The 17984-nt window shown below is 41.2% G+C and overlaps 1 protein-coding gene across 4 annotated transcripts in view; it reads right to left on the bottom strand.

The window, feature by feature from the left end:
• Positions 1-455: 455 nt before the first annotated feature.
• Positions 456-17984, bottom strand: part of Samd9l (sterile alpha motif domain containing 9 like) — a 38711-nt gene continuing 21182 nt past the window's right edge. For all 4 annotated transcript variants that reach the window (XM_057789583.1, XM_057789592.1, XM_057789571.1 and 1 more), the window contains 2 exons: positions 15747-15826; positions 456-5450 (listed from right to left, as the gene is read on the bottom strand). In XM_057789583.1, the coding sequence (XP_057645566.1) occupies positions 702-5429 (4728 nt within the window). In that variant the 5' untranslated portion in view covers positions 5430-5450; positions 15747-15826 and the 3' untranslated portion in view covers positions 456-701. The remainder of the gene's footprint in view (positions 5451-15746; positions 15827-17984) is intronic.

The raw sequence follows: 17984 nt of genomic DNA, 5'->3' as shown, positions 1-17984 counted from the left end.
ACTCTGTTTCAGGAACTAGCTGAAGATAAAATTAGATCATAATCTTGAGAATAATCTTGAGAAACAGGGAGTCACTCCCTTGTGTTTATCACTGATATTTTCGAAATTTTTCAATGATCACTGGTATTTTCTGAATTTTTCAATGACGCCATCCCTACCCCCTTTGGATCATTGTGTTATGGTTTCTTCCCTTAAATACCCTTTCTCCAGCTACTTGGGGTCAAACTCTCTTCTCCTGCTTGGGAAATGAATATGGGCCCCAGTGCACTGGTTCCTGTCCTGTCAATAAACCTCCTGTTATTGCAGCAAGGACAGTTTCTTGTGAGTTCCTGGGGGGGGGGGTCTTGTTATCCTGAGACTTGAGTGAGAGTCTTCCCACTCTGGGGGTCTTTCAAGTTAAATCTCTGGTTTCATAGTGAAGAAATCATTCAGAAAAGTAATTTAATTTACACAGATTTTATTGACCATTTAGAGTGGGACTCATAGAAGCCAGCTAGATCATCAACCCGGGAATGCATATTGGGGATATGGAATGATTGATGCTGCTGCAAGCCAAGCTCTGGGAGTCTTTCATAACTGACCAGAGAAAAAGAAGCGAACTGTGATTATAGTGAGCCAATATTGTCATGTGAATGTTATGGACTAGAAAGAGTGAGCACAATAATGGTTGTAAATTAAGATCTTTGGACTGATATATCTTCTTAAATGACCTTTATGCCATATGCCAGAGGGCCCTCAATGGAAAATCCCAGATAGAAGGACACTCTTTCAATGTTCCTTCCACTTCTGAGTGGACCCGAGTACACAGAAGTCACTGGTATTTTTATTTTTGCCTCTGTTCCATATTCTACAGAGATTAGCTTGCCTTCAGCCTGACCATCCAGTAGGCGCAGGAGGTCTTTGACTTCCCTCTTTTCCCACACTATCCCACTCTGCCAGAAAGTATTTGAATCTCGTACTTCACTGACATACTGCTCGATTTTGGCCTTGTGGACAAGACTGTTAAGCCCCTTCTTCTGCCCCAGGTAGAACAGCGTGCTGGGCTTCTTGGACCTGCACATGTGCTTGTACCGTCTCCTGAACGTCCGGTTCAGGGACGAGACGTACTTCTCTATGAGGGTGGAATCTTCATCGAGCTCTTTGTTTTCTGGCCAGAAGAGAAGGCAGGCCAGGAAATAAGGATCAGGATATGGATGGTTTAGGCCCACGAGTTGCAGGACTTCTCGGAGCTTTGTTTTCAGTGTGTTGAATGGCAGGATGTACTTGGAACTAGGCTTTAGACAACTGAGAATAATGTTTGCCAAAATGAAATTTTGGGTCTCCTTTGTCAATCGTTTGTTTAGACCTTTCTGTAGTAGGAAGGTGTAGTCTTTTACTATATTTTCCATGTTGTTAGCTTCTTTATGGTTTGGATTAAGATATTCAAGGAGTCCTGAAAATGTATCTGCTCTCCAAGCTTCTATGCGTTTCCTACAGTTCTGTTCTAGGAGTAAGAGATCTTCTCTGCCCTGTGACAAATTGGTATTCAATCGGCAGAAAAGTTCTGCATATTTCTCGAAACACTTGCTGACTTTCTTAATTAGTAGGAGTTCTGTCATTTCTTTAGGGGTGTTCCTTGGTTTCAGAAGACCCATATAATCCAAAAAAAAATCAAAACATCGTTTCAAATCTGACTGTAAATTCTGTAGGTGCGACGCAAAGTTACTGAGAACAGTATAATAGCCATCTTTTGGGTCTGCAGGGATGGGCCCCTTTCCAGATAAAAACTGTACCATGGCGTCTATCAATATTTCATTTTCTTTGTGGAAAAGAGGAGTGAGCTGAAGAATTTGGATAGTGTCAAGACCTACTTCTATTTCACCAAAGAACCCAGCAGTATTGTATATTTCATATCTTCTTTGGGACTTCTGTGGTTCCCAGGCCTCAGTTTCTTTACTGTCAGTTTGCTGCTGAGATTCTTTGAAAGCTTTGGAGGCCTTTTCAGCAATTTCTAGCAAATGTGTTAGATCATCCACACTAATACTTCCACAGGCCTTATTTTTACCCAGCCACTGTTTGATCTCACTTTTGTAAACTTGACCAAGTGTATCTGAAATGTAGGAATTCTTAGGTGCTTTCCTTTTGGCCAAATTTGCCCAGACCAGAGCAGTGCTAAAGTTCTTCTCTTTAATATAGAAATGTCTCGCTAAAGCTTGACAAATGAATGCATTTTGTGGGAATCGATCACTTCCTGCAGTCAAAATCTGTTCAGTTTCCTCATTCTGCAGTTCTTCGATTAATGGAGAAAATAGTGTGTCTATTTCGGCACCATGCTCTTTACGTTGTCTTGTGAGCAAGAGAGTTTGCACATCTTGCTTAAATTTGTTTATTCCTAATCCAGAGTCATAGAATATGTTCTCTTCTAATATATTCAATGCAATTTGACACTTACTCATTCCATAGCTCATTCCCAGTTCTTTTAAACAGTAGCGGGCAATTTCAGGGTGAATGATACGTATACCAGTATATCTCCCATATTCTGAAACTTCTGTTCTTATTAGAAGTGTGGAATAGGTTCCCATGTTGTTTTCTACAGTTTCAGGTTTCCCATGTTTATTGGTATAAGTGATTCCCAAAAATATCTCACACTGTGATACAGAGATGGTAGAATCTTTAATGTAAGAATTGAGTAATGCCAGGTAAGAAATGAGCTGGGCTTTCTTGCTGTGAGGGTCCAGGTCTTTCAGTGTATTCTTCACTACATTTTGTATGTAAGTTGGGTCAAAACTGTCTTTCAGGATCATGAAGGAATAAAAGTTTTCACAATTCTTATGTTCTTTTTCTATTTCCTGTAGTTTGGCCTCAAATGCTCTTTGTTCTTTGGGAGAAAGTTGGTATTTTAGTGAAATGCTTTCTGCTAATTTTGCACTTTCATCTGGATTCTGAGACCTCATGCAATTCAGGATTATTACTAAAGTTTTTTCATATCTCAGACCCTTTTCTGCTATAAAGGAATTGATGGCATTCTGAAGAACGTAGGTGTTTTCTTGTTCTTCGAAATCATCCACAAGGAGAAGAACAGGGATGTAATCCTGGTGGCTGTTAGCCTTATAGCTGATCAGCTTGCTTACTTGTTCTCCAATCTCTACAAAATCAGCTGCTTTGTTCCTCAATACAGCACATCGGAACTTCTTTTTTAAGTCCCAGAGAACATGCATAGCCAACGTAGTGCCTCCGCAGCCTGGGTGATGGTACAGGTTGATGACTTTGGCAAATATGGGCTTTGGAGAGTCTGCACACTGTTGTATTAAAGTAGTAAGTTCTTCATAGCCATCTCTTTTCACAAAAGCTGAAGAATAGTTTTCAGAAGAAAAGTAGAAGTTCCACCAGGATACTCTGCCTCCTCGATAAAAATGTTCTTCTCTTAATTTCTTAAATTTCAGGAATTCATGTTTATCTTTCTCTATGTCTGTGTCTTTACATTCATTTTCACAGAGGATTTCCAGGGCTGTCAGGATATCTTCCTCCATTTTCTCCAGGATAACGGAGGAGGAACCACAGGAGGGCAAGAATCTTCTTGAAGACTGAATCACTGATTTCAGTTTAAGGATAGTATTGTTGACCAGTTCTATGTTTAAAGTGGAAATACTATGTTTTGCTAAATCCTCTTTGACTTCCAGTCTTACTTGTAGTAGATCACTCCACCGTTGGTAGATATGCGAGCCAACACAGATACACAACATGTTGTCCATCCCACTGAAAACTTGATAGAAAGCACAGAAAGTTTCAATGAGGGGATCTTTCTGGTTTTCTACTGGAGAAAGTAAGAGAAACACCACTAAAAGCTTTTCTCTTACCATTATATTTTCATCTGTGAGAAATGAGATCACTTTCCTGACCTCAGAAGCTCTATCTTTCTGCCATAAATGTGGCTCTAGAGGTTGACACGAATCATTTTGTAAGTCTAATCTGCCATTGCAGAAGATCCAGCTGGGCTGCTCATAAAGTTTCAGCGTAGATATTTTCTCTACTATGGTAGTTTTTTCTTCATAGTGACTGGGCAGGTGAAGGTTTGCTATTCGGCTTTCTCTGTAAGCTTTGACCACTCCCTTCATCTGAGAGTAAGGATCAAAATCCAGCACAGCAAACAATTTAATTTCCTTTAGGAAATCTAAGTGCTCTATTTGATTTGGCGCACAGTTGTTTGTTACAAGAATGTACCAGTCGTAGTAAGATTTATCCAGTGAGCTTTGGTGTCTGGTCAAAAGTTTGCCTAATTTTAGTCCCTCACTCTCTTTCTTAGTCACCACCCTGTGTTCTTCAGCCTCTTTTCTAGATGCTATCCATAACTTTAAATTCTCTAGAAAGTTTTTGAACTCTCTATCCCGTTGCTTGGCATTGGCCAGGATATTCTTAGAGCTAGCCCCTTCTCTCACAAACAATGAATTCTCTGTGCTTTGTTTCCATGTTTTGTCTGTGTAACTTTGCATCATAATGTAGAAATACTTTTCTTTACATATAGAATGTTTGGGAATAACATCTACTTCAATAACAAATCTATCAGATGGTGTTTTGTTCTGCAGTAGAACTTCCACAAACCTTGGTTCCCGAATACAAGCTCTGGCTTCTTTGATGTCACTGTCATCAAAATACTTTTTGATCATTCCATTGAAGTGGTTAATAAAGATGTCCTTACTGGTGACTTTCACACCAACAATTTCTCCGTGTGGTTTGTCCTTAACTCCAAAATGGATAGTGCCATTGGTGCGCGAATTCATACAAGCTGATGCAAATCGGAAGACTTCATTGCTAAATTTCATCTTAATGTCTTCTTCTGTGGCTGTCTCTGTATTTGTGAGGGCTTTGAATTCATGTACTGGGTCTATAAGATTGAGAGGTCCTGTTTCAGCAACTTGTAGAATAGAATGTTCTATGTAGCTTTTGTCATCATGGAAAGAATCAAAGAGATGTGGCATGCAAGACATGTGTTCTGGTTTGGGTTTATTACCCGCCATGTCTTTAGTCACTCTGTCACTTAGTATATCTTCCTTGAGAAGACTTGCTTCTTGTTCTGTGTTCTGTGCCATCTCTCTGAGATCATGGTCACTGTTGGATGTAGCTGATTTTTCTTCTTCATTTTTGGTCTTTTTTTGGTGTTTTTTAATTGAGCGTTCTGTTTTATTTAATTGTCTGGAATCTTGATTGTCACTTTCAGGGGAATCATTCAGTTTGTTATACATACGTTTTATCAGAAGTGCTGGACCCCGTGGCAGCCCCATATCTCTAAGATCCTTTTCAGTTAGTTCCTGAAGAACCATCCCTGTCACTTCTTCATTGAACAGGATTTGAGCATATTTCTCATCAATGTTAAGGTGTTCAGTTATCCATTCTTTTACATGTTCTTTGGTCCAGTCTTTGACCAATTTAGGTTGAGGAACTTTTTCACTCATGTCAAAACTTCAAAGTTGTTCCTTGGAAAAATAACACAATAATATTTTAGCATTATATTTTATCATTGAAATTACATAGCCAATTATAACATTGTATAAATTATATGTAGATATATGATTATTTTTCAAGAATAACTTAAAACTGCTTGGTAGTCATTTCTAATTTTTGTCCATTTTACAGGTCATAACTGTGATCTGAAATTAGCAGTAGCAGCTGGTGAGTTGACAAACATTTTTGTCTTTGGTAACTTTCCTTTTTGGATTTGCCTGTGTGGAAGCTGGGATTTTGTAATTTAAAACTAGAGTCTCTAGTAGCAGAATCACTTTTCTTAGAATAGTTTAATTAAATGAACAGCCTCAAAAATTCTAAGCTCAAATTGATCAGCAAATAGAATAGTGACCTGAATAGGCTAAAGCAACTCTAAACATAAAGGACAATGTGGAGGCATTATAGTCCTTGACGTCAAATTGTACTCTGAGCCATAGTGACAAAAGCAACATGGATTTACTATAAGAACAGACTCAATCATCCCATTTTCCCAAGATTCCCCTCCATCCTCTTCTTCTCACTTTTCTCTCCCCATCTCCCCCTACCCCCATCCCGCCCCACCCCCAAGATCCCAATTTTTTGCCCGGCAATCTTGTCTACTTCCCATATCCAGGAGGATAACTATATGTTTTTCTTTGGATTCACCTTCTCATTTAGCTTCTTTAGGATCACAAATTATAGACTCAATGACCTTTATTTATGGCTAGAAAGCAATTATGAGTGAATACATCCCATGTTCATCTTTTTGGGTCTGTGTTACCTCACTCAGGATAGTGTTTTCTATTTCCATCCATTTGCATGCAAAATTCGAGAAGTCATTGTATTTTACAGCTGAGTAGTATTCTACTCTGAACATGGCAGACAATGAGGGCTGATGAGAAGCCAAGGACAATGACACTGGGTTTTGCTCCTACTTCATGTTCTGGCTTTCTGGGAGCCTAACCAGTTTGGATGCTCACCTTCCTAGACCTGGATGGAGGGGGGAGGACCTTGGACTTTCCACAGGGCAGGGAACCCTGACTGTTTTTTGGACTGGAGACGGAGGGGGAGAGGATTGGGGGGAAGGAGAGAGGAGGGGGAGGAGGGGGAGGGAAATGGGAGGCTGGGAGGCGGTGGAATTTTTTTTCAATAAAAAAGAAAAAAAAAAAGAAAAAACCAAAACCAAAAGCAAAAAAAAGAACAGACTCATATGTTGCATGGAAAAGAGCCACTTGTTCGTCCTGGCCACCCAGATAGGTTAGCCCCAAATTAACCACAGAGAAACTGTGTTCATTAAATCACTGCTTGGCCTATTAGCTCTAACATCTTATTGGCTAACTCTTACACCTTAGTTTAACCCATATCTATTAATCTATGTGGCAGTGCTTACCAGGAAAGATCTGGCATGTCTGATTCTGGTGGCTCCATGGTGTCTCTCCCTTATTCCACCTTTCTTCCTCCCAACATTCACTTCTGTATTCCCTGCCTACCTAAGTTCTGCCCTATCAACTAGCCCAAGGCAGTTTCTTTACTCATTAGCCAATGAAAGCAACACACAAACAGAAGGACCTACTACATCTCTCATAAACCAATAGGAATAGGCCTGAGAATCCAGAAATAAGTCCTACAGTCACAGTTATCTAAATTTCTACCTGTGTCAAACATATTTATTGAAACTTTTTGTCATAATATTAACAGCCATATAGAGTACTTACTAATTCTAGAAAAGGGTTTCATCTACTTTTCTGTACATGATTTCCAGTTTGAGTCTCTCTTAGTTTTCTGCAGTGAACCATGAGCATGCCTAACCTTTGAAGTTTCCAAAAGGAGGATGGGGCCCCACAGCAACGATTCCTCCAAGAATATGATAACACCACTAACTGAAAAACACCACCTAAAGATCACTTTTGGACTCCAAACTGCTTAGAACAATTTCAAAATGGCTAGCTGAGATGATCTAGCCTCACAGACTACTCTAGTCAGGACCTGAGACAAACCCTTCACTTTCCCACTATGCAGAGACCGGACAACAAATGATAAAGCTACCTCTCCCAGGACTTGACAATTAGCCCCAATTATTTTTCAGGATCCTCTAAAGATACCATTGTCCCCTGGACAGCAAGAAGTAATTTTAAGAATATGGTACCAATACTCCCAAAAGGTGGGTTGGGTGGTTTTATGTCATTCAATGGTCCATAGATAATTTGTCATTGTTTAAGGGGATGGCTATATATTAGTGGTTAAGGTCAGGAGGAAAGATGAACAAAAGAAAATAGATTCAAAATTCTTGCTTTGAAAAAAGGGGGATCGAGATATGATAGGATAAAAGGGTAGATTATTTAATCCATTTGAAAGAATTAAAAATATAAATAATACAAGTTACCCAAGCATACTAAAAATATTTATAGTAATAAGTTATAGTAGGTGTAAGACACCAGAAGGGATATTGGATTTGGATATGTGATGAGGGTGAATTATGAATAGGAGAAAAATGTGAGCCTGGCTTATGTGAGATAAAAGGTGAGAGGGAGGAGGGGAAAGATGTTAGGAAAAGTGTGAGAGCCAGAAGGGATGTAGGACACCAAAGAAAGAGGGAAGTTTTGGCACAGCAGGCCCAATGCACACATAAACTCACAGAAACTGTGGCAGTATGCGTAGAACATGCATGGGTCTGAGCCAAATGGGGTTTTAGCACTGAGAGGAAGAGTGGACACAAGCTTCCATTCCTCACCCAGAAGCTATCTCCAATAGATAACAACTTCCAAATGCAAAATTAGTTCTCTCTAGTGAAGTCTCCCAAGAATGCAAATCACTATCAGTTGCAGACCTAATGCCCAACAATAAATAGATAGCCAGCATAAAATTAATTCAATGATGTCTTTGTCTCATAATATTTTATCATTGCAATTTTTATTAATTTTTAACTTTAGAGGTCCTTTTCATCTATCTATGTTTCTTATGCTTTTGCTTAGGTGAATTCCCTTCTGTCTGTTTTATCCTATTCTAGTTTGTTTGTTTTTGTTTTATCTTATTTTATTATAATTCTGTAGAAAGGGAGTGAAGCTCATGGGAGGCAAAGTGTGAAGGATCTTGGAACAGTTATGAGAAGGGAAACAATGATCAGAATATAGTGTATGAAAAAATTCAATAAAAGAAATATTGAGAAAAAAGAGCATGTTAATAAAGGGAATTCTTTGAGAGGATGTAATATTGTAAACATTTACAGAATTTGAGACATGAGACAAATACTAAAATATATAAAAGTCTCCTAAATTCTGACACGGTGATTATTGGTATGGTAGTTTGAATGTAACTACCCCCAGAATCTCATAGGAAGTGACATTATTAGGTTTGTGGCTTTGTTGGAGTGGATATGGCCTTGCTGGAGGAAGTGTGTTCCTGTGGGGGCAGGCTTTGAGGTTTCCTGTGATCACCATACTGCCCAGTGTATCAGTCAACTTCCTGTTGCTGCAAGATGCAGAAATCTCAGCTATTCCTCCAGCACCATGTCTGCCTGCATGGGACAATACTCCTCACCATGTTGATAATTGATTGAACCTCTGAAACTGTAAGCCACCACCTCAGTTAAATGTTTTTCTTTACAAGAGTTGCCATAGCTGTGTTGTCTCTTCACAGCAACAGGAAACCTTACAAAGACAGAAGTTGGTTCCAGGATTGGGCATTGCTGTGATAGGCCTGATCATGTTTTTGTTCAGAGGAATTGGGTCTTTGGTACTTTGGGTTATGAAAACAGTGGAATGCTTTAAGCACTGCTTAATGGGTCATCCTAGTAGAAGCCTGGAAACAGAGGTGCTATGTGTAATGATTTCAGCCACATAAGGCTGATACTTCCTGGTTCTAGAGGTCATGCAGGTGCAGATGAGCCCTCAGGGAGAAGTGCCCAATGGCCACTGGGTATGTTAACCCCCCTCTTGGTGATTCACGTATGACTCAGCTAAGCCCTTGTGTGCATGTGTGAGCCCCCATCATCTGCGTATGATGTAGCCATGTCAACCCTTTGTGCACATGTGCTAGGCAGCTTTTAAAATCTGGATGCACCATCTTCCTCCCTCTCTCTGAACACTGATTCCCCAGGCCTGTGCATGCCTCCTCTAATAAACTCCTTAGTGCGTTTGTTGCTTGTTCCATGTTTCCTTCTCACTTGTGCCAAGTAATTTCACTAAGAGTTATTTGAACTATTGTGGGCTCACTCAAGAGGTTTAAGAGGAAAAGAATTTTATTATGTTCTCTGGAGTTCATTCTTGTTAGAGTTTGGTGAAGAAAGTGGCTGCCTTTTGCTATTGTCCAAAGTGTCTTTCTGAGGCTAAAGTGAAGAGTTTTGGATTAATTCTGTTGGCAGAGGATATCTCAAAACAGCCTCATAGTGTGGTTACTAGTGTTCATGCTTAGAAAGATTTATAATGAAAAGGAGCAAGCTGAGCAGGGTAAATCGCAAAATGTAAACTTAGAGAAACAAAAGAGAACCAGGAAGTGGAATGGAGCTAAATCCTACATTCAAGGAGATAAACAGATTAAGTAATGGGATGTAAGGAGTGGTGACTTCAGGGTAATATCCCACCCAGCTAAATTTCCAACCTGAAAAAAAGAAGTAAAGAGAAGTTTAGAGCTGGGCACTGTGAGGCACACCTTTAATCCCAACACTGGGAAGGCAGCGGTTGGTGGATCTAGGAGTGTCAGGTCAGCCTGGTCTGCGGAGCAAGTTTCAGGAATGACAAGTGAAGGACAGAAAGCTGGTGAAAACATAATTCAATGAGGGGGCCATGCTTCAGTCCCAGGAAACAGCAAACTTGGCAGTTTCAGCCACGTGGTTATGGCTTTAGAGTTCAGGATAAAAGATACAGGTTATGAAATTTGCCTCTATGCCTAAAGAAAGCCACCGAGACCAAAATGTGTCAGGGACATCTCTGAATGATGGCCTAGTAGAGAGGCCATTGAGTGAAGCTGTGAAGTCGAAGCCTGGGTTGCCTTGGAAAACCCAAGATGTCAGAGATGCCAGAGCCATGGGATACCTGCCAAGGTAAGTTGCTAACAGGGAGTGGAACCAGCCCTAGTGAAAAAACTGTTTTGGTCAACAAAGCTAAATGGAGTAGGAGATCTGGTGTGGGTGGTCCTTTCTGTATGTGTTGCTTTTATCAGTTAATGAATAAAGAAGATGCTTTGGCTTGTGATAGGGCAGAGTAGAGCTAGGTGTGTGTGTGGGGGGGCAACTAAACTGAATGCTGGGAGGAAGAAGGCTGAGTCAGGGAGTCACCATGGAGCCACCAGAGGAAAAAGACGCAAGTTGCCATCCTGAACCTTGCTGGTAAACCATGAGCCTTGTGATAAAATATAAAATAATAGAAATGGGTGAACCAAAAATATAAGAGCTAGCTAGCAATACACTTAAGTGATTGGCCAAGCAGTGATTTAAATAATAAGGTTTCTGTGTGATTATTTTGTGGTCTGGGCAGTTGGGAACAAACAAGCAGCCTCCTACTACAGAGATCTGATTGTTGTTGTTTTTGTTTTTACATCAGTAATGCATATCCTGTGCCATTATATGTTGGAAGTATGTAATCTGCTTTTTGATTTTGATTTTTGCAGGTGATTATAGTTAAGAGGTTCACAACAACAGAAAACCTTACAAAGACAGAAGTTGGTTCCAGGATTGGGCATTGCTGTGATAGGCCTGATCATGTTTTTGTTCAGAGGAATTGGGTCTTTGGTACTTTGGGTTATGAAAACAGTGGAATGCTTTAAGCACTGCTTAATGGGTCATCCTAGTAGAAGCCTGGAAACAGAGGTGCTATGTGTAATGATTTCAGCCACATAAGGCTGATACTTCCTGGTTCTAGGGGTCATGCAGGTGCAGATGAGCCCTCAGGGAGAAGTCATTTTTGTTAAGGGAACAAAAAACCAAACCAAACCATGAACCATCACCCCACTTTTACCACCAGGTAGTTCTTCTAAAGTGATGTGTAGCAAAGGAAACTTCAGAGCTAAATCATACTTTAGATCAAGTGTCCAACAGGTGTCTGCTGAACACTCTGCACAACAGACAGAGAAAACATTCTTCTCAGCGGTATACTGCTACCATTATTCTTCATGGGTTGGGAAGATTTACTCTGTGTATGTTGAAGAATATAACTTTCCCCCCATTGATAGAACTCACAGTTAAATGATTGCCTTGAGTTTTAGCTTCTTTGAAATTTTTTGGAAGTATAAAGTTGTTAGGACTTTTGAGATTTTTATACATTTGCATTATGTATTGACTATGAGGCTATGGGGGCCAGGAATGGGAAGCTAATGAGGATGGGATGTTATGACTTGAATCTGAAATGTCTCCTACAGCTTCATGTGTTTGCATTTGAGCCCTATCTGGTGAAACTGTTCTGGGAGGTTGTGGAATATTCTGGGCATGGGACCTAGCTGGCAGTTATATGGCCGCAGTGGGGAAGCTAGAGATTATAGCTAGCCTCCTCAAGGTCCTTTCTTCCTGATCTGCTGATATATGAGCAAGCTATACAGAAAATTTTCATCACTATGCTTTTCCTACTATGAAACTGTGAACTAAGGTAAATCCCCTCTAACCCCTGCCCCCGATCAAGGTCCTTCTTGACAGTTTGGTCACAGTGGTGATAAAAGTAACCATGCAAACTGCAAACATGTGATCAGCATTCTACTAAATGGGGAACAGGAAAGTAAGCCAAGTATGTCTACTGTCCTCACTCTTAATTTTTTTAAACATAATTTTTTATTGATTCTTTGGGAATTTCACACCAAGCACCCCAATGCCATTCATCTCCCAGTCTTTCCATGTCTGCCTTTCAACCTTGTAGCATTCTCCCAAAGGAAAACTAAAACAAAATGATAAAATTAAAATTAAAAATACAAATAAGAATGTTAATTAAAGAAGCAAATGTAAGACAAAAGCAAAACAAAACAAAAAAAAAACCCAAACCAACCAACCCCCCCCCCAAAAAAAAATCAACAACAAAAACCTCCTTGCTTCTCCTTCCTTCCTGTCTCTTAATCACCTCTTCATTCCTCACAGTGGCCTTGGGAGCTGCTGCGTCCAAATGGCTTCACTTGTAAATGTTCATTGTATAATGTGTTGTGGTCTCATTAAAGCCTTCTGTGGCTTCTTGTACACAATCAGTATTGTCCCTTCCTGTAACTCTCCCAGACGTCCTGCTGGTGCCCTGAGTCCTTGAATCACCTCACAAGCTCCAGCAGATCACAGTTGGGGGAGATGTTTGGGAATGCCAACTCAACATCTTGGATGTTTGCCTGAGTGGTAGCCAAGCTGGTCAGTTCGGGTCCCTGGGAGCACTCCCCTCATAAGAGGGGTTGAGCCAGCTCTCCAACACCCATGATGAGAGGAAGGGTTAGCTCTCTAATGAAGAGGGAGGATCTCCCAGCTTGCCATAGCCATTGTACCTCAATACATGGTTCAACACTTGGTTTGCATGGACTTCTGTGGGAACGTGGGCAATGCATATCAACACGGATCCCAGCTGCAGCAGAATCACAGACTTTGTCATCAGTAGCAGATTGGCCTGGATGTTTCCTCTCAGTTCAGCATGGGCCCAGCATCAGCTTGGTCCCTGGACACTAATACGGCCCCAAGTGGCAACCCAGATCCCAGCAGTCACTTGGCCTTCAATAGCAACAAAAGACATCAACACAGAACTTGGCTACAGTAGGGCTACAGACCCAGACATGACCTTTGGCAGCAGCCTAGGTCCACTTGACACCATGTCCCTGGATGGCAGCACAGGCCACCCAGATTGGCATGACCCTGGCAACACCATGTCCCTGAGACCCCAGCATGACTACAGGTGGCAGCCCAGAACCCAGGCATTCATGTGACCTTTGGTGGCAACACTGGGGCAACATGGGCCATGTATTTCTACATAGACCCCTACTGTGGTAGGACCATGGACCACAACATAGTCATCAGCAGCTGCCCAGGACTGGAAGTCACTATGGCCCTGGGTGGCAGTGCAGGGTAGCATCACTCAGGTTGGCATCACTGGGTTGTAGGGTAGCCCTCAGACACCAGCATGGTCCCAGGTGGTAGTGCAGACCCTGCACATCTGTACTACATTTGGAGCCATGAACATCAACACATACTGTAGCTGGGGCAGGGCCATGGACCCAGACAGCCCCTGGCAGCAACCCTGGTCCTGTTCCAGGGTGCCAAGCAGGCTTCCTATATCAGCCTATTTCTCATTGTGACCTTCACCTCTTCAGATCTGGTTCTTTCTACAGGACATGAACCATTCTGCTTCTCTCTCTGTCTCTGTCTCTCTGTCTCTGTCTCTCTCTGTCTCTCTCTCTATCTCTGTCTCTCTGTCTCTCTGTCTCTCTCTCTCCCTCTTTCCCTCACTCCCTTCTTCCCCCCACCACACATTTGCTCTACAATAGCATCACCCAACTGATCAGGTGCTGCACAGGCCCATGATTTCTCCTGGCCAGCCGGGAGGGAGCCTCAGGCCAGTGTGTCCACTCTCTTCACTGATATTCACTTTAGAAGAACTATCTAAATGTGGAAACATTTGATCTAGATATACCATTTCTGTTACGTAATAAAAAGACTGAAAGTTAAATGTACAATAAAGATTTCTATAAATACGTACTTAATATGTCAGTAATCATACCAGTAAAGCTAACTAGTCAGCAGAGATATTCAATTTATGAATATATCAATTTAAAGAATATTATCTTAGTTAGGGTTTCTTTTGCTTTGAAGAGACACCATGACCAAGGCAACTTTTTTTTTTGAAAAATAAATTTTTTTATAAAGAAAAAACGTGGTGGCATTTAGGCAGACATGGTGCTGGAGGAGTTGAGAGTCCTGCATCTTGACCCACAGGCAACAGGAAGTTAATTAAGAGCATAGGAGACCTAAAAGTACTCCCCCAGAGACACAAACTTCCTCCACAAAGGCCATACATCTTAATATTTCCACTCCCAATGAGCTTATGGAGGCTGATTGCATTCAAACTACCACAAATATTACACATAAACACACGCACATTTGATAGTGAAGTTTGCAGCCAAAAAAATGTTATGACACTTTAAGAGAATGGGTGGAAATGGAGAAGGTCAAGCTAAGCAAAGTCAGGTCAGAAATGTCAGGGAGGAAAGGCACAGTGGGGAACACCTGCCCACCTCGTGTCAGCAGAGAGGGAGTCAGAGAGGAAGAGTCTGGTAGATTAAACAAAGTCTTCAAAGCATGCCTCTACTAACATTCTTCCTGTAACTAGGCCACTTCCTTTAGTTTCTACCACTTTCCAATATAGCTATCAAACCACAATTCTATCCAGGGATTAATTCACGTATTCTGTCAGAGTCTGAATGATCCGCACCCTTTTCAAGATGCAGTATTTCTGTACATCGCAAGGACAAAGTTTTCAGCACATGAGCCTCCAAGGATATTTTATATCCACACTACAACACACACCAATAAACCCCAAGAGAATTCTGCAGAAGGACAAAAGTCAGCCCCTGGTGTCACAGTCTGTACACCGCAACTAACACATATTCTTGAAATGGCAAGGCCATTATAATGACAGCAGATTAGTTGCTATGGAGTTAAGATAAGATGGAGTATGAGGGATGAGCACAGCTAGAAAGACACACAGGGGAGATGTCTGTGCTGCAGTGCTTGTGTTTCGAGTGTACAAATGCCAATGTGGTGTTGTACTGTAGTGTTGAATGACTTTACCATTAGGGAACAAGATAAAAGGTATATTTGCTATATGATTATTTCTTATAACTGCATTCAGATGGTGTGATTGCAAATGAAAGTTAAATTAAAAAGTATGCAAAATTAGAAAGGCATGCTTTAAAGAGAAAATATTTAAAAGTAAACAATCATGAAAATGTTGAGTATCAAAACATGAAAGAAACAGTACAATCAATGTCTGTGAAACTTACAGGATTTCATGCTTCTATAAAAATAAAAGAATGACTGATAATTTAGTGAGTTTAAAGTGCAACACAGCAAACTTAAATAGGGAAGAAAGAGGAAGAAAACAGAGTTAAAGGAAGAAATTTAGAGAGAAAAGTAAAAACAGTCACAAAGGAGAAACCCAACCAAGCCAAAAAGTGATACGCAATACAACGTGATAAAAATGACACGTGTGGAAGAATCCATGAAGAATGAACGAGCGATGGAACAACTTACCAGATGCTAGAGAAAAATTACGGTGAATCAGAGGATATTGCAACCAACTTTACATGGATAAACTGTGAGAAGTGAGAGGAAATATGTGACTTACCAAAACCGATTCAAGAGTCAGGGAAAGGACTCCCACTGCCAGGGTAAGGTCGTGGATCACAGAGGTCACTGATGTTCCCACTAGAGTGACAAGAAACAAGATTCACGTGTTTGGAAAGCTTAGACTTTGAGGTTGTGTAGCTGAAGACAGCTGACATAGCAGGAGTGTGTTCAAGTCCAGGGATGGAAAGGTCTCTACCTAGGTGAACTGGGGACAATTTGCCAGTTCTGGTTTGGAACTGAGGACAAGCCAGGACGAGCTGGGGGATGACAAACCTGCAGGACTTTTGCCAGCAATGTGGATGGATGTAGTAGGTTGGAGTCTACAGCAGCTCCAAAATCTTAGCCGATTATAGACATCAAAAATTAGACTAGATCCAGGCGGTGGTGGTGCACGCCTTTAATCCCAGCACTCGGGAGGCAGAGGCAGGCGGATCTCTGTGAGTTCGAGACCAGCCTGGTCTACAAGAGCTAGTTCCAGCACAGGCTCCAAAACCACAGAGAAACCCTGTCTCGAAAAAAAAAAAATTAAACTACAACGGAATGGCTGGCGTTAAACCCTGTAACTGAAAATATTGGTGAAAGCATAGAGTGAATGGGGTTTTGGAAAGTGCTTGTGGGAATGCAAATTGTTTCAGCTAATCTGAAAAACAGTTTGAATATTTTCATGAAATTAAGTATATACTCGCCTCATAAGTCAACAAAAACAGAAAGACTGACGTGCTGATTCAGCAAGAACAGAGAGTTCTCACACATTAGTGAACGTTTAGGTTTTAGCAAATAATGCTTGCCTAAAGATCAGAGTGCAGAGCTAAGCCACTAGAGGCCAGGGAGTGGTGGCACACACCTTTAATCACAGGACTTGGAGGCAGAGGCACATGTCTGTTAGTTCAAAGTCACCCTGGGCGAAATAAGGTTGAATCTGTCTAAAAGAGAAACAGAGCTCACACAAAGCTTTAGTCCCAGCACTAGGGAGGTGGAGCCAGCAGTGATGTGGCTGGGTGGAGGAGGGAGGTAAGGCAGAAGGACACAGGAGCTCAGTGCAGGCTGAGTTTTGGTGGAGACAGTTGCAGGCAGAAGACAAAGTCTCTGAAGGCTGAGGACAAGATCGTCCCTTCAGACTGACCATTGGTTAAGGTAAAAGGTTTCACTAGCGGCTGGCTGCACCACCTCTCTGAGCCTTTAGCAATCACCCGCAATATCTGACTCGGGGTTTTTATTATTAAGACCAATTAGAATTCAAGCTACAGGCAACTAGGGCACTGACAAAGAGAACACACTGTATGACTGTATTCTCATGAAGTAAAGGACAGGAAGAGGTAAACTAAATCAGTAGTTTCTGCTTAGGGGTGTGCTTTCTGGGGATGGGAACAAGGAACGTGGGAAGCTACTTAAATGACAGTGTGGAACTGTATCGTGGAGAGAAGCCCCTGTTACATAAATCACCCTTCACTCAAGAAGCCGATGATGCCTCTAAAATACATGATGGAGTAAACAGATGACTGAAACACAACACAGGCTGCTCCAAAATCGAGGGTAATGATGAGTTCAAGTCAAGGTTTCAAGTCTTCATTTGATCAGTCAGTACTTCTACCTCAGATTTCAGGACTAGCTTCAACTTGTTTATTCCACAAACACTTCATTCTGAGTATTGTTTTCCTTGACTTCTCTAAAACTTTACCTCAGCATTGTCTACTTCCGGATATAGCTCAGTGGTAGACCTGAAGTTAGACTTCCAGCTCATGAAAACAAACACCAACTGAAGGAATTGAAGAAGTATCTACCCTCCCTTAATACAGCTCAGTACACAGAAGTACAAACACCTCGCTAGGCACCAGATTGCAGCCTGAAACTACATTGCATCCATATTTGTGCAGATTTTTAGGTGACAAACTTGCTTCTAGCCAATATTCTTAGATATATCTTGTGGTTTATTATTCTCTCTCTCTCTCTCTCTCTCTCTCTCTCTCTCTCTCTCTCTCTCTCTCTCTCTCTCTCTCTCTCTTCCTGCTCTCTCTTTCTGTGCTGTGTTTGTGTCTGCAGATTTCCTTTCATGGTGAAAGTCTAATAGAAACATTCACGTCTCACTTGCAGACTTTGAAGTGGAATAAACTTTCTGAATAATGAGATTGATTTCAGTGAAGGGAACTCTTATACTATGAATTTAAGCTGCCTGAAATTACAACCCCAGCACATCAGAAAGTCCTTTGACAATGCCCCCCTGGTCCTTCCTGTTCAC

Source organism: Chionomys nivalis, chromosome 1 (genome assembly GCF_950005125.1).
Source record: "Chionomys nivalis chromosome 1, mChiNiv1.1, whole genome shotgun sequence".
NCBI lineage: Eukaryota > Metazoa > Chordata > Mammalia > Rodentia > Cricetidae > Chionomys > Chionomys nivalis.
The sequence above is the reverse complement of the archived record's forward strand: the minus strand, read 5'-3'. Positions and strand labels throughout refer to the sequence as shown.